Raw genomic sequence first — 16,333 nt, forward strand, 5'->3', positions numbered from 1 at the left:
TTTAACTGTGTTGGGTAAGATTTTGGAAACAATGATCAGGAAAAAAGTGAACAGGTATTTGGAGAGGTTTGAGTTAATTAAGGAGAGTCAGTACGGATTTGTAAAAGGCAGATCATGTTTGACTAATCTAACTGAATGTTTTTAATGATGTAAGAGAGAAGGTTGATGAGGGGAATTTGGTGGACGTTCTCGATATGGATTTTAAAATAGCTTTTGACAAAGTTCCACATAAAAGGCTGGTTAATAAAAAAACATCAAGGTGCATCGAACAGAAAGGTCAGTGTCAGCTTAGACAAAAACAAAAAACTGGTTTAAGGATGGAAACCAGTGAGTGGTGGTAAATGGTTGTTTATCAGACTACTGGATGATAGACATTGATATTCCGCAAGGGTCAGTGCTGGTGCACTGATTTTATTTGTGACATTTCTAAATGACTTGGATGTTGGAACAGAGTAAAATTTCAAAATTTACTGGTGATACCAAACTCGGAGATGTAGCAGACTGTGAGGATGTCACCAATCGACTGTAACAGGGCAGAGATAGACTAATAATATAGGCAGACAAGTGGCAGATGGAATTTAAAACAGTGAAGGGTGAGGTGATGTATTTTGGCAGAATGGGGAGGCAGAGGCAATATAGACTTAATGTCATAGTTCTAAAGAGTGTGGAGGGACAGAGGGACAATGTCTTCCCTAATCAGTACTGTCACCACACTTCCCTTTTATCCTTCCCTATCTTTACATCAGTTCTGATGAAAGGTCACAGACCTGAAACATTAACTCTGCTTCTCTCTCCACAGATGCTGCCTGACCTGCTGAGTATTGACTGCACTTTGTTTTTATTTCATATTCCCACATGCTGTTTGTGCTTGTAGCTCAACAAACTTATTCACCACACTTTGTGTTTATACACACATGGCTAAACATGCCTTTGTATTCCTTGTAATCCTTCTTAATCTCTCTATCTCTGTAATCTTCTCCAGCCCCACAACCCTCCGAGATATCTGTGCTCCTCTAATTCTGGCCTCTTGTACATCCCTGATTTTAATCACTCCACCATTGGTGACCTTCAGTTTTCCAGGCCCCAAGCTCTGGAAAACCCTCCCCAGATCACTTTCCTCCAATAAGACACTCCTTAAAACCTACTTTTGACCAAGCTTTTGGTCACCTGATCTAATATCTCCATATAAAGAAAAAGACTTGCATTTCTGTATCGCTTTTTACAACCACCGAACATCTCAAAGCACTTTACAGCCAATGAAGTAAATAAAGAGTCTACATAGAGATATAGATAGGTTAAGTGAGGAGGCAAAATTTTGGCAGATGGAGTATAATATGGGAAAGTGTGTACTTATCCACTTTGGCAGGAAGAATTGAAAAGCAGTATATTATTTAAACGGAGAGATTGCAGAACTCTGCAGTACAGAGGGATCTGGGTGTCCTGGTACATGATTCATAAAGTTAGTCCGCAGGTACAGTGAGTGATTAGGAAGGAAATGGAATGTTGTTGTTTAATGCAAGGGGAATAGAATGTAAAAATAGGGAAGCTTAGTTACAATTGGACAGGGTGTTGGTGAGACCACATCTGAGGTACTGCATTCAGTTTTTGTCCCCTTACTTAAAGGATAGAATTGCATTCGAAGCAGTTCAGAGAAGATTCACGCGACTGATTCCTGGGATGAAGGGGTTATCATATGTGGAAAGGTTGGATCTGTATTCATTGGAGTTTCAAAGAATGGGAGGTGATCTTATTGAAACATATAAAATCCTGAGGGGACTTGACAGGTGGATGCTGAAAAGATGTTTCCCCTTGTGGGAGAGACTAAAATTATGGAACACAGTTTAAAAATAAAGGGTCTCCCATTTCAGACAGAGATGATGAGAAATGTTTTCTCTCATAAGGTTGTTAGTCTGTGGAATTCTCTTCTCCAGAGAGCAGTGGAGGCAGGGTCATTGAATATTTTTAAGGCTGAGTTCGACAGATTCTTGATTGACGGGATGTCAAAAGTTATAGCAGCTGGACAGGAAAGTAGAGTTGGGGCCGCAATCAGATCAGTCATGATCTTATCAAATGGTGGAACAGACTCGAAGGGCCGAATGGCCGACTCCACCTGCTATGGTGTATGTTCGTATCTAATATGGTACTCCTTCCTTCTCTAGTATTATCCAATACACTCACTCCTTTATGTATCTTATTCCTCTATTCTACTTCTATATGCTGGTGACCATCCTCCTGCCACTTTAATTTAAACCCTCCACAACCGCACGAGTGAACATCCCCACACGGCCATTGGTCCCAGTCCTGTTATGGTGGAACCTGTCCCTTTTGAATAGGTGCCTTCAGCCCCAGAACGGGTCCTTATGCCCCAAGAATCTGAAGCCCTCCCTCCTGCACCATGCTTCAAGCCACGTATTGATGCTCCTTATCTTCCGATTTCTACTCTCACTGGCGTGTGACACTGGGACTAATCCAGAGATGATTATCTTTGAGGTCTAACTTTTTAACTTTCTCCCGAGCTCCTGAAAATCAGACTATAGGACCTCAATAACTGCCCTCTCTATGTCATTGGTACTGATGTGTACCACAACTTCTGGATCACTTCCTTCCCCCTGCAAACTATTCTACACTCTCTCCTTTACCCCAGCATTAGGGAGACAACACACCATGTGGGACTCACAATGAGGGTTACAGAAATGCCTGACTATCGAATCTCCTATAACCACTCTACATTTTGCTGTTCCCCCTGTGCAGTCTCTTGCTCATTGGTGCCATGGTCTGGACTGCTCTCCAATGTGTTGTCATTTTCAGCAGTCTCCAATGGGAGGAGATGTTTCAGGTACAGGTTCAGTCCATTCCAACAAGGGTAAAAGTTAGTGGAACCAAAGCCAGGACTCCTGGGATGATGAACGAGATAGAGAATATACTGAAACAAGAAAAGGGTGTATGATTCATGTCAGCTGGATTCGTCATGAGAGAACCAGGACAAATACAATAAGCTGAAAGGGGAAGTGAAGAGCAAAATAAGACTGGCAAAGAAAGAATATGAGAATAGAATGGCAGTTAATATAAAAGGGAATCCAAAAATCTTCCACCAGCATGTAAATGGTAAGTGGATAGTCAGAGGCAGGGTGGTGTCTATTAGTAACTAAGAAGGTGATATATATTCAGAGACACAGGGTAAGGTTAAAATACCTAATCAGTACTTTGTATTGGTGTCTGCTAAGGAAGATGATGCTGACAAAATAGCAGAAGTGGAGATGCTGGAAGTAATGGACAGATGAAAATTGCTCGGCCGGATGGACTGGAAAAGCTGGCTTTGCTTGGAGTGGATGGGTCGTCTGGTCCGGATGGCTTGCATCCCAGGTTGCTCAGGGAAGTGGGATGGAGATAGCAGAAGGGCTTGTTATAATCTTCCAATCTTCCCTCGATAGAGGGGAGGTGCCAGAGGATTGGAAAGTGGTAAATATGACACACTGACTCAAAATAGGCTGCAAGGACATTCGTAGTAACTACAGGACGGGCAGTTTAACATCAGTGGTGGGTAAGGTTTTAGAAACAATAATCAGGGAAAAAAAATAACAGGCACTTGGAGAGGTTTATGTTAATTACGGAGAGCCAGCATAGATTTGTAAAATCGATGAGTCGTGTTGTTTTTCAGAGTGGAGGATGGTAGACAGTAGTCAATACTGGGACCACTGCTTTTTTGATATATACAAATGACTTGGATATTGGAATACAGAGTCAAATTTCAGAAATTGCCAATGATACTAAACTTGGAGATGTGGAAAACAGTGAAAATCAGGAGGCAAAAGGCAGGGAGGAATTTAAAACAATCACTCTCACTGGAGAAAAAGTAATGGGAATACTAATGGGACTAAAGGCTGACAAATCCCATGGACCTGATGGCCTGCACCCGAGGGTCTTAAAGGAAGTGGCTGCAGAAATAGTGGATGCATTGGTTTTAATCTTCCAAAATTCCCTAGATTCTGGAAAGGTCCCAGTGGATTGGAAAAATCACAAGTATAACACCTCTGTTCAAGAAAGGAGAGAGACAGAAAGCAGGAAACTACAGGCCAGTTAGCCTAACATCTATCGTTGGGAAAATGCTAGAATCCATTTTTTAAAGAGGTAGCAGCAGGATATCTGGAAAAATCACAATACAGTCAGGCAGAGTCAACATGGTTTTGTGAAAGGGAAATCATGTTTCACAAAGTTCTTCGAGTTCTTTGAGGATGCATCAAGCAGGGTGGATAAAGGGGAACCAGTAGATGTAGTGTATGTGGATTTCCAAAAGGTCTTCGATAAGATCGCTCATAAAAGGTTACTGCACAAGATAAGAGCTCCTGGTATTGGGGGTGATATATTAACATGGATAGAGGACTGGCTAACTGACAGGAAATAGAGAGTCGGGATAAATGGGTCATTTTCAGGACAGCAAACTGTAACTACTTACAATCTACACGAATTATTTTGATGAAGAGACCAAATGTATTGTAGCCAAATTTGGAAACAGTATGAAGATAGGTATGAAAGTAAGTTGTGAGGAGTCTGCAAAGGGATATCAATAAGTTAAGTAGGTGGACAAAACTGTTTGTGAGTCATGTACAAGGCTACCCCAGGTCCCTCTGGACCACAGCATTCTGCAGTCTCTCTCCACGTAAATAAGCTTACTCCTGCTTAAGTGGACAACCTCACATTTTTCGCATTATACTCCATCTGCCAGCAGGAATACAATTATTTACATGGAGAGAGACTGCAGAATGCTGTGGTCCAGAAGGACCTGGGTGACCTTGTACATGACTCACAAACACTCAGCATGCAGGAACACCAAGTAATTAGGAAGGCAAATGAATGTTGGCCTTCATTGCAAAGGGGATGGCGTATAAAAATAGGCAAGTCTTGCTGCAACAGTACAGGGCATTGTTGTGTCCACATCCGCAGTACTCTGTACAGTTTTGGTCACCTTATTTAAGGGAGGGGGAGGACACATTTGCATTGGAAGTAGTTCAGAGGTCACTCGGCTGATTCCCGAATGTAGGCCCTGAAAAGTTGGTCAAGTAACGCTTTGTACCCGGCATGCTCGAAGGCAGCTAAACATAAGTGCAGAACTGAAGAGTCATAGAGAGATACAGCACAGAAACAGGCCCTTCGGCCCACCGAGTCTGTGCCGACCAACAACCACCCATTTATACTAATCCTACATTAATCCCATATTCCCTACCACATCCCCACCATTCTCCTACCACCTACCAACACTAGGGGCAATTTACAATGGCCAATTTACCTATCAACCTGCAGGTCTTTGGCTGGTAAGCTAACAGACATGTCGAAGCTTGTGGTTCGGGATATGTGACCATGAGACTAGAGTGTTGAACAAGAACAGATAAAAGAGGAACAGATATAGGGGAATGAACGGTGGTTATTGTAAACAAGTCTGGACTTCTGTTCAGATGGCTAAATGGCTAATGTTGTCCAAAGATGAGATAATGCTTGAAGATTTGTGCAAAACAAGATCATGTGAGTCATGGGTTGAACAAGGAGCCTTCAAAGAATATATAAGGGTTAAAACTGGAGGGTATTCTCGGCGAGAAGCCGGGAACAACTCTCGAAGACAGGACCCTGAGTCTGGAGGCTCAGTGATCAACCGTGACAAGACGTGCTGTGTTGACGGGTACTATCTCGTACAAGAAGAGAGACTTGTACTTATTTGGTGTCTAAATAAAACTGTTGTAAGCTTTTGTATGGTTTAAGTGATTCTAGTACTAATAAAGTGAAGTGATGCGATACTTTGGTTTTAGTGTATCTTTGTCTGTCACATCAGTTGATACCCGACAGAGAAAAAGGGTCAACAAGGGGTTTGTCTGATGAGGAAAGGTTGAGCAAGTTGGACGTATACTCATTGGAGTTTAGAAGATTGAGATGTGATCGAATTGAAAAATATAAGATTCTGTGGGGACATGACAGGGTAGATGCTGAGGGGATGTTTCCCCTGGTGGGGAATGTAGAACTGGGGGGGCGGGGGAGTGGGGGGGGAGCACAGGTTCAAACTAAGGGGCCTCCCATTTAAGACGGAGATGAGGAGGAACTTCTTCTCTGAGGGTTGTTAGTGTTTGGAATTCTCTTCCCCGGAGAGCAGTGGAGGCTGGATCATTGAATATATTCAAGGCTGAGTTAGACAGGTTTCTGATTGACAAGGGAGTCAAGGTTTATTGGGGACAGGCAGGAAAGTGGAGTTAAGGCCACAACTAGATCAGTCATGATCTTATTGAATGACAGAACAGACTCGAGGGGCTGAATGGCCTACTCCTGCTCCTATTTCTAATGTTCTTATGAGGATGATACCAATCGCCTGCATCAGGACATTGATAGGCTATCAGAATGGGCAGACAAATAACAGATGGAATGCCATACAGAGAAGTGTGAGGTGATGCATTTGGCAGAAGAGATAGGAAGAGGCAACATAGACTTAATGGCACAGTTCAAGAGTGTGCAGGAACAGAGAGACCTGGGGGTTCATGTGCATGGGTCTTTGAACAGGGGAGGACATATTGGGAGAGTAGTTAGCAAAGTTTATGAGATCTTGGGCTTCATAAATAGAAGTATTGAGTACAAAAGCAGGGAAGTTATGCAGCATCTTTATAAAGCTCTGGTTAGGCCACAATTGGAGTATTACGTCCAGATTTGGTCACCACACATTAGGAAGGATGTGAGGGTCACTGAGAGGGTGCAGTAGAGATTTAACAGAACAATTCCAGGGATGGAGGATTTTAGCGACAAGGTTAGATTGGAAAATCTGGGGTTGTTCTCCTTACATATGAATTAGGAGCAGGAGTAGGCCACTCAGCCCCTTGAGTCTGCTCCACCATTCAACATGATCAAGGCTGATCTCCTGCCTATCCACAATAACCTTTCACCCCCTTGCGAATGAAGAATCTATCTACCTCTGACTTAAAAACATTCAAAGACTCTGCTTCCACTGCCTTTTGAGGAAGGAAGTTCCAAAGACTCACAAACCTGAGAGAAAAAAAATTCTCATCTCGGTCTTAAATGGGCGACTCCTTATTTTTAAACAGTGACCCCTGATTCTAGATTCTCCCTCAAAAGGAAACATCCTTTCCACATCCACCTTGTCAAGACCCATCAGAATCTTATATGTTTCAATCAAGTTACCTCTTACTCTTCTAAACTTCCAGTGGATACAAGTCCAGCCTGTCCAACCTTTCCTCAGAGGACAACCCACCCATTTCAGGAATTACTCTAGTAAACCTTCTTTGAACTGCTTCCAATACATTTCCATCCTTCCTTAAATAAGGAGACCAACACTGTACACATTACTCCAGATGTGGTCTCAACAATACCCTGTATAACTGAAGCACAACCTCCCTACTTTTGTATTCAATTCCCCTCACAATAAAGGATAACTTTCTATTAGCTTTCCGAATTACTTGCTGAACCTCTATACTAACTTTTTGTGATTCATGCACTAGGACACCCAGATCCCTCTGCATCTGCAATCTCTCACTATTTAGATAATATGCTTCTTTTATTCTTCCTTCCAAAATGGACAATTTCAGAATCACAGAATTGTTACAGTGCAGAAGGAGGCCATTCAGCCCATCGTGTCTGTACCAGCCCTCTGAATGAGCAATTCACCTAATGCCATCCACCTGCAAATCTTTCCTTTCAAGTATTCCCTTTTGAAAGTTATGATTAAATCTGCTTCACTGTCATTTCAGGCAGTGCAATCCAGATCACAGCAAATGACTGTGTAAGACTTGTATAAGACTTCAGCCTCCGCTGGAGTATTGTGTCCAATTCTGGGCACCACACTTGAAGGAAGACGTGAGGGCTTTGGAGAAAGTACAGAAATGAAGAAAAAGAATGGTTCCAGGGATGAGGAACTTCAGTTATGAAGATAGACTGGGGAAGTTAGGACTGTTTTCCTTGGAGAAGAGAAGGCTGAGAGGTGATTTGATAGAGGTACTCAAAATCATGAGGGATCTGGACACAGTAGATAGAGAGAAACTGTTCCCATTTGTGAAAGGATCTAGAATGAGAGGGCACAGATTTAAAGTGTTTGGTAAGAGAAGCAAAAGCAACATGAGGAAAAACATTTTCACACAGCGAGTGGTTAAGGTCTGGAATGCGCTGCTTGAGAATGTGGTTGCAGCAGGTTCAATTGAAGTATTCAAAAAGAAAATTAGAGAGTTATATGAAAAGAAGGAATGGGCTGTGTTATGGGGAGAAGGCAGGGGAATGGAATTGAGGGAGTTTCTCTTTCAGAGAGCCAGTGAGGACATGATGGGCCGAATGGCCTCAGTTGCAAGTTTTAAATGTGCCTGTGCTCCTATTTTACAGGGGAGGGGAGTCTCTCACTTTATTCCCCATTAAACTGGTGCTGCATTTATTTCAAACGTTAACTGGCCCGACAGTTTTTGGGGAATCTTTGGGAGTTCCCTTCCCGATTGGGGCCTCACGCACAAGGGACAGATTATGGGAAATCCCTGGGTTCAGGCCCAGGTTTTTCCCAGGAGCTGCTGCTGTGAGGCCCCACCGCTGACCGGTGTGTGTCTGTACTCCGGGGTTAATACCCCACAACATGTTAGATTGGAGCCTTTTTATCAGCAAGTTTAACCTCCCAAAAATCACTCTTAAATGTTCAGGACTGTGAATAATCCTAAACATTTACAGCTAAAATAATTCCTGTTTCCCAATACTCCCAATCCAGGGAACATCTCACTCGACATACACATCCTGCATGGGATTGGATTAAATAGCTAATGTTAATTATTTAAACTTGGGTTTTCTGTCCTGTTTCGAGTTAAAATGCTGGATGTGGAAAATATTTGACATTAATTTTCTGTACTGCTGGTTTATATTTTATATTTACATTCCGCTGTCCAGCCTTATTAATGATGATTTATTGTAATTAAATTATCAGACCCTTTCAGTGACCTGTATTTACTGATTCCATACAGATTGTAAAATCCCTGATGGTTCACAAGGATTCATTTTAGATTTTCCAGTCCTGATGGTAAAACTAAACAATCCTCTTATTATTTATCATTGTTGTGTCAAATCTGTTTCTCTCTGGTTCAACTGAACTGCAGCCGAAGGTTAACAACTAAAACTGTGCAAGGCATGAAGGTAAAAGTTGCCAGCTTTACACAAGGAGACGGAGCTGTGAAGCAGGTAAAGTCTTTTCCAGCCTGCTAGGCAGTGGGTGATAAAACATTCAATGAGACTGTGGGATGCTGTGAGGCAAGGTTACAGATAAGAAGGAAGGCCAGCAGACGTATTTTGATTTTAAAACTAAGCAGACAGACGACTCCAGGTCCTGAGTGTACGTGACAAAGAACATTCGCAATGCTGGGAGAAACTGGATAAGAAGGGGAGGCTCGGAGCCCCGAAAGGAGAAGACCTGCAGGACCATCACGGAAAGGGAACCTGAGTCCAGTTCAGTGAAGAGAACCCATCAGAGGGAGACTGATCACCTCACCTCACAACGGGTCGAATTGAAGTCCAAGCCGTGAGTCTTGTGATTTATTGTAGTTTAACAAGTGAAATAATGAGTAGCTAAGTGATTTAAGTATCAATAAAGGTGTTTATATGAAGTATCTCGTGCAGGTGTCTTTTGTCTGCCACGTCAGTTGACACCCAAGTTTGAGGGTCAACAGAACTGTTTCTTTCCCTTCATTACAGAGCAACAACACAATCTGTGACTGTTCAACATTTCAACAGTTAGAGACAAATAAACAGTTACCTCAACACCTGGAATTTGTGCAGTACGGGACTCAGCCGCTGGAATCCTTCACACTGAATGTCGCAGCGATATAGATTAATGTTTTTTATGGTATCACAGAGACCAATAACGTGTGACAGGACGGCATAGTCAATTGGGGTTAGTCGCAATCCACTAAATTTAAGTGTGTCCATAGATCCCACTGTGTCCTGAACCAGTGCTTTATTCTGAGACTCAAACAGGTAGTGCAATGTGTTCAGGAGCTTCCTTTTACCAGTTACATTCGTGTTTTTTCCAATCTGTCCTTTAACTGTCTCCTTCACCCAGTCAATCACTTGACAGGTCGTTTGATGAGGAAATGGACCCAGAAACTCCTCCAGGGGTCGAGCTGCCTGTGGGGAGGAGAGACCAACGACAAAACGCAGAAATATCTCAAATCTCCCATCTTCCTCACTGTGAGCTTCACTGAGGAGATTCCGGATGTCCCCGCGACCTGCAGTCAGGAATTGTGCAAGTGCAGCTACAAACTCTTGGATGGTGAGGTGCGGGAATGTGTAAACCACATTCTGGACAGAATCATCTCTCTCCAAAAGTTCCATCAGGAATCCAGACAGGAACTGGGAAGGTTGCAGATTGTACTCGATCAAATCTCCATTTCTAAACACAATCTTCTTCCTGGAGACTCCTGTGAAGGCCATCTCACCGACCTTCAGTAACACATCACGGGGGTTTTCAATCTCTCGGCTATGGTTTTTCAGAATGTTGTAAATATAGTAGGAATATAGCTGGGTGATGGTCTTGGGAACTTGCTGCTGTTTCCTGTCTCTTTGTGTAAAGAAGGGACCCAGTGACAGACAGAGGATCCAGCAGTAGGAAGGGTTGTAACACATGGTGTACAGGATCTCGTTCTCCTCCACGTGTTTGAAAACAGCTGCTGCCACCGTCTGATCTTCAAAAAACTTGTTGAAATATTCCTTCCGTTCATCACCAACAAATCCCAGGATTTCAGCCCAGACACTGATCTCAGCCTTTTCCAATAAATGCAATGCAGTGGGACGACTGGTCACTAACACTGAACATCCTGGGAGCAGCTTGTGTTGTATTAAACTGTACACAATGTCAGACACTTCACACCAGCATTCGGGATCTGTGCACATGTACTGAGGTTCTGTATTTCTCCGATCATCACCAAAATCCATCATGTCCTTGAATTCATCCAAGCCATCAAATATAAACAGCAATCCCTCTGGATTCTTCCAGAGCTCTCCCAGAACATTCCCAAAGTAAGGATACAGATCCAGTATCAGATTCCTCAGGTTTATTCTGCAGTTAATAGTATTCAAATCCCGGAATTTAAAACTGAAAACAAATTGAAAGTTTGGGTATATTTTCCCAGTGGCCCAGTCATGAACAATCTTTTGTACCATTGTTGTTTTTCCAATCCCCGGGGCTCCACTCACTGCTGCTGAACTCCCAGATTTGGATTTTCCCCAGGAAAAACTGCTCTGGAACAATTGATCAGTTCGAATTTTTTCCAGTTCTTTCCGGAGATGTTTCTCTCTCCACTCTTCATGGTCTCGGCCGCTTACCAGCAGTTCATGTTCTACAAGTGTCCGATCTCGAACAGTAGGAATGACCGTTAGCTCAGCGTATCGATCAACCAGCTGGAAAATCTTAACCTTCTCCTTTATTAGGATAGTGTTCACTCTCAGTGTTTCAGTTTGTACCCGGAGTGTTTCCTTGTGTTTCTGTTGAACATCTTCAATTAGAACAGACAGAAAGTGGTTTTCAATGTTAGCTGTATTGATATAAAAACAACTTCTGATAAACATTTTATTATTCAATAAAGTTGCAAGATTTAATTCACAGCTTCAATAGAGGTGTGTGTATAAATTAAAACTCAGTTAATGAAAACTTCACCTGAAAGTGAAGAATGGTGAAAAGAAGTTTTAAATCCTGATTTGATTCTAACATTTACTGAACATGGAGATGCCGACACAGGTGATATTTTCCCTCTGATGGTTAACATGATCTGTCCTGCCCTGTACAATTAGAAATCTCATTACAAATCCACACGTGATCCTGGTTTTACAACAGTAGACATTACATTGGATTCATTTTTAAAACCATCAGCAGTGTTTACCTTCTGCAGAAATGGGAAATTTGACATCGGACACAAGTGGGTTATACTGTGAATTGTCAGTAATCCCACTGTTATTGTATCAGACAATGAGCAGTTTATCTGGCTGGACATTGGCTCTCAGTTCAGCAACATATTAATTAAAAAATTCTCATTATTTTCAAATCCCTCCAGGGCCTGGACCCTCCCTATCGCTGTAACCACCTCCAGCCTGACAAAACTCTGAGGTCTCTGTGTTCCACCAAGGGTAGAGTAACACAGTTACGTCACTGGACTAGTAAGGCAGAGGCCTGGATCACTGATCCAGAGATATGAGTTTATATACAACCATGGGAGCTGGGGAATGTAAATTCTGTTCAGTAAATAAATCTGGAATAAAGCTAGTATCAAGAATGTTGTACAGGAAAACTACCAGATGGTCATGAAAATCCACCTGGTTCACTAATGTCGTTTAGGGAAAGAAATCTGCCGTCCATCCAGTCTGGTTCTCGGTGACTACAGACACACAACAATGTGGCTGACTGTGAACTGCTGGCTGAAATGGCCTGGCAAGTTACTCAGTTCTATCATATTGGTTAAAAAAAAGTGTAAGCAGTATAAAACCAGACAAACCACCTGGTGTTGACGGAGGCTCCTGACACCACATGCATAACCAGCCGGACGGCCTACTCCTGCTCCTAGTTCTTATGATCTTAACCCTGTAAACTCCTCTTCACCAACATCTTGTGCCAAAATTCAGAGAGCTGTCTCACAGACTAGTCAGGCAACAGGCTAAGATATTCATAATCACAGAATCATTTGTAGCGTCACCAGGTTGACACCTCATTTTGAGGTATGCCTGGTGCTGCTCCTGGCCTGCTCTCCTGCACTCTTCATTGAACCAGGTTTTGTCTCCTGGCTTGATGGTAATGGTAGAGTGGTGAATATGCCGGGCCTTGAGGTTACAGATTGAGGTTGAGTATAATTCTACTGCTGCTGATGGCCCACAGCACCTCATGGATGCCCAGTTTTACATTACTAGATCTGTTCAAAAACTATCCCATTTAGCACAGTGGTAGTGCCACACAACACGATGGAGGGTACCCTCAATGTGAAGGCGGAACTTTATCTCTCCAAGGACTGTGCGGAGGTCACTCCTACCAACACTGTCATGGACAGGTGCATCTGTGGCAGGCAGATTGGTGAGGACAAGGTCAAGAATGTTTTTCCCTCTTGTTGGTTCCCTCACAACCTGCCGCATACCCAGTCTAGCAGCTATGTCTTTTAGGACTCGGCCAGTTCGGTCAGTAGTGGTGTAACCGAGCCACTCTTGGTGATGGACATTGAAGTCCCCCACCCGGAGTACATTCTGTGCCCTTGCCACCCTCAGTGTTTCCTCCAAGTGCTGTTCAACATGGAAGAGTACTGATTCACAGTTGAGGGAGGGCGGGAGGTGGTAATCAGCAAGAACGCTCCTTACCCAAGTTTGACCTGATGCCATGAAACTTCATCAGGTCCGCAGTCGATCTTGAGGACTCCCAGGGAAACTCCCTTCAGACTGTATTCTACTGTGCCACCACCTCTGCTGGGTCTGTCCTGCCAGTAGGACAGGACATACCCGGGGATGGTGATGGCAGTATCTGGCAGGTATGATTCCGTGAGTTTGACTATATCAGGTAGTTGCTCGACTTGTCTTTGAGACAGCTCTCCCAACTTTGGCACAAGCCCCCAGATGTTATTAAGGAGAACTTTGCAGGGTCGACAGGGCTGGGTTTGCTGTTGTAATTTCCAATGCCTAGGTCAATGCCGGGTGGTCTTTCCGGTTTCATTCTGTTTTATTGACTTCGTACAATAGGTACAACTGAGTGGCTTGCTAGGCCATTTCAGAGGGCATGTAAGAGTTAACCACATTGCTGTGGGTCTGGAGTCACATGTAGACCAGACCAGGTAAGGACAGCAGATTTCCTTCCCTAAAGGACATTAGTGAACCAGATGGGTTTTTACAACGATCGACAATTGTTTCATGGCCATCATTAGACTAGCTTTTAATTCCAGATTTATTAATTGAATTCCCATTTCACCTTCTGCTCTGATGGGATTTGAACCCATGTCCCCAGAAAAATACCGAGTCTCTGGGTTACTAGTCCAGTGACAATACCACTACACCACTGCCTCCCCGCAGACAAGAAATAAGACTCATCGAAGACAGATTCTTAGAACAAAGGAATGAACCTTCGATACGCGACGATGTATCTGTGTTCCAGGAAAGGCTCACAAAAGCTTGTAACGTCGCTCAGGAACATCTTAAATCATCCCAAGCCAATATGAAAAAAATGGGCGGACAAGAATGCAAAGACCCAAAATTTTCAACTAGGGGATGAAGTATTAGTATTATTACCTTTACAGGGTGAACTATTAAAAGCAGGTTCAGTATAAAGTGGTGTAAAGAGTGGGTACGGTAAATTACTTGATTGAAACCCGTGATCACTGGGAAAAGAATTGGCTGTTTGATATCAATATGTTGATGCAATATTACCACAGGGAGGAGGATAAACCAGTACAGGTATGCTAGGTCATGGGGACTATTGAGAAGGAAAAGGATAGTGAGGATGAGGTAGAAGCAGGCCTAGACAATTTTCAGATTGAACCTCCTACTGTCAAGTTAGCTAATACAGAATGGCAAGGAAAATTGGACAACATGCTTTTGTACTTACAGACAGAACAACGTGAAGACCTAACAAGACTTTTCACAGCGTTTAAGAGTCCGTCGGGATAAGCCAGGATGTACAACCTTAGCCATACATGATGTGGATATAGTGGAATCCATTCCTATAAAACTTGTTATCTCTTGCCCCACCCCTGCTTTATTTGCTTAAAACCTGTTTCTTACCTTTGCTAGTTCTGAGGAAAGGTCACTGACCTGAAACATGAACTCTGCTTCTCTCTCCACAGATGCTGCCAGACCTGCTGAGTATTTCCAGCATTTCTTGCTTTTATTTCAGATTTCTAGCATCTGCAGTATTTTGCTTTTATTTTATCCTATAAAACACCAACCTTTTTGCTTAAGTCCAGGCTCAAGTAAAAGCAGAAATCCATGCTGGAAAACAACGTAACTGAATGGAGTCAAAGCAGCTGGAGTTCACCAATAGTTATTAGTGTTTAAACCTGACAGGTCAACCCAACTTTGCTCAGGCTACAGAAAAGTCAATGCAGTAATGAAGGCAGACTTGCTCAATTTCTCGCTTGGAAGAATATTTACAGAGTGGGCAGTGCCATTTGTCTGAGAGGTAAATTTGGTTCGAGAGATCCTGGCAAATTCCTTTGACACCCCAAGCTCAGAAAGAAACTGTTTTTGTTACAATGGACGGGGTTTTCCAGTGTCAAGTATTACCACACAGATTAATGACTCAAAAAAAAAAATTCAGAGACGAGTGAACCCAGTAGTGGCCATTGTTCCTAACGATGAAGGTCATCTTGCTGAGGTGCTGGTCTTTAGGAATACTTGGAAACAACACATGAAAAAACCAGGAGACTATGTTTGGAAGGTTGCAATTGGCTGATGGAAACAATCTTTGTAAAAAAAAATGTTTAAACCAAAATGCTAGAATATAAAGATAAAGATTATTGTTACAGCCTTATCATTTGAAGATTGGACACATTTCGGGAAAAAAAAACAATGTTATCGCCAATGCTTTGTCACAAATTTAACCTTATTTCAGTTCCAGGAGCAACAATAGAACATAGAAAATACAGCACAGAACAGGCCCTTCGGCCCACGATGTTGTGCCGATCCTTTGTCCTCTGTCAAGGACAATTTAATCTATACCCCATCATTCTCCTTTATCCATATACCTATCTAAAAGCCGTTTGATAGAACATAGAAAATGCTACAAAGAAAAATCGTGTTAACTACCAGTAGAATGAATGATGGGTATGAATGCGAAAATGTGTTTATACAGTTGGCGTTTCATTTCACCAAGGGCGGAGGTGTTACAAGTGTTTTATTTTTCAGAAGAAAACTTGGAGTTTTGTGTTTTGAAAGACTAGGAGAAAAGGGGATTTCTCTCTGAGAACACTGAATGCTGAACTGGGTGGGTATAGATTGCAAGGCAACCTGTTTCCAAACAACAGCAAGGGAAATGACAGGTCACCTGACTTACTGTTAAGAGTTCAGTTTCAATTTTGCTTTGTGAAAGACCAGTGCTGGAAAGGCAGGAGGCAGAACAAACAGGCAGGCAGTTGTTTTTTTTCATTCGTTTTTCTTTTTGCAGACCAGGAAAAGATCTCTTCCTGAAAAGAAGACTTGTCTCTCTTAAGAAAGGGAATCCTACATCTGAGTTGTGGCTGTGTTCTACCTGGAGAGAGAAAAACAGCCCTGGAGAGGAAAAGATCCAGAGAAAGAGGAGTTGCTGCTCTCTATGGAGAAAGGCTCCTTTGCTAAGAGGAAGCCCTGCATTGTTAAAGGTAGCAAA

The 16,333-nt window shown here is 42.7% G+C and overlaps 1 protein-coding gene across 17 annotated transcripts in view; it reads right to left on the reverse strand.

The window, feature by feature from the left end:
• Positions 1 to 16,333, reverse strand: part of LOC137385157 (NACHT, LRR and PYD domains-containing protein 12-like) — a 98,489-nt gene that overhangs the window by 27,249 nt on the left and 54,907 nt on the right. For 13 of the 17 annotated variants that reach the window (XM_068060115.1, XM_068060116.1, XM_068060113.1 and 10 more), the window contains one exon: positions 9,764 to 11,540. In XM_068060115.1, the coding sequence (XP_067916216.1) occupies positions 9,764 to 11,540 (1,777 nt within the window). Of the gene's footprint in view, positions 1 to 9,763; positions 11,541 to 11,662; positions 11,785 to 16,333 lie in introns of all 17 variants that reach the window. The other 4 variants (XM_068060118.1, XM_068060117.1, XM_068060110.1 and 1 more) reach the window with 2 other exon arrangements.

The sequence above is a fragment of the Heterodontus francisci genome, chromosome 28 (assembly GCF_036365525.1).
Source record: "Heterodontus francisci isolate sHetFra1 chromosome 28, sHetFra1.hap1, whole genome shotgun sequence".
Lineage (NCBI taxonomy): Eukaryota > Metazoa > Chordata > Chondrichthyes > Heterodontiformes > Heterodontidae > Heterodontus > Heterodontus francisci.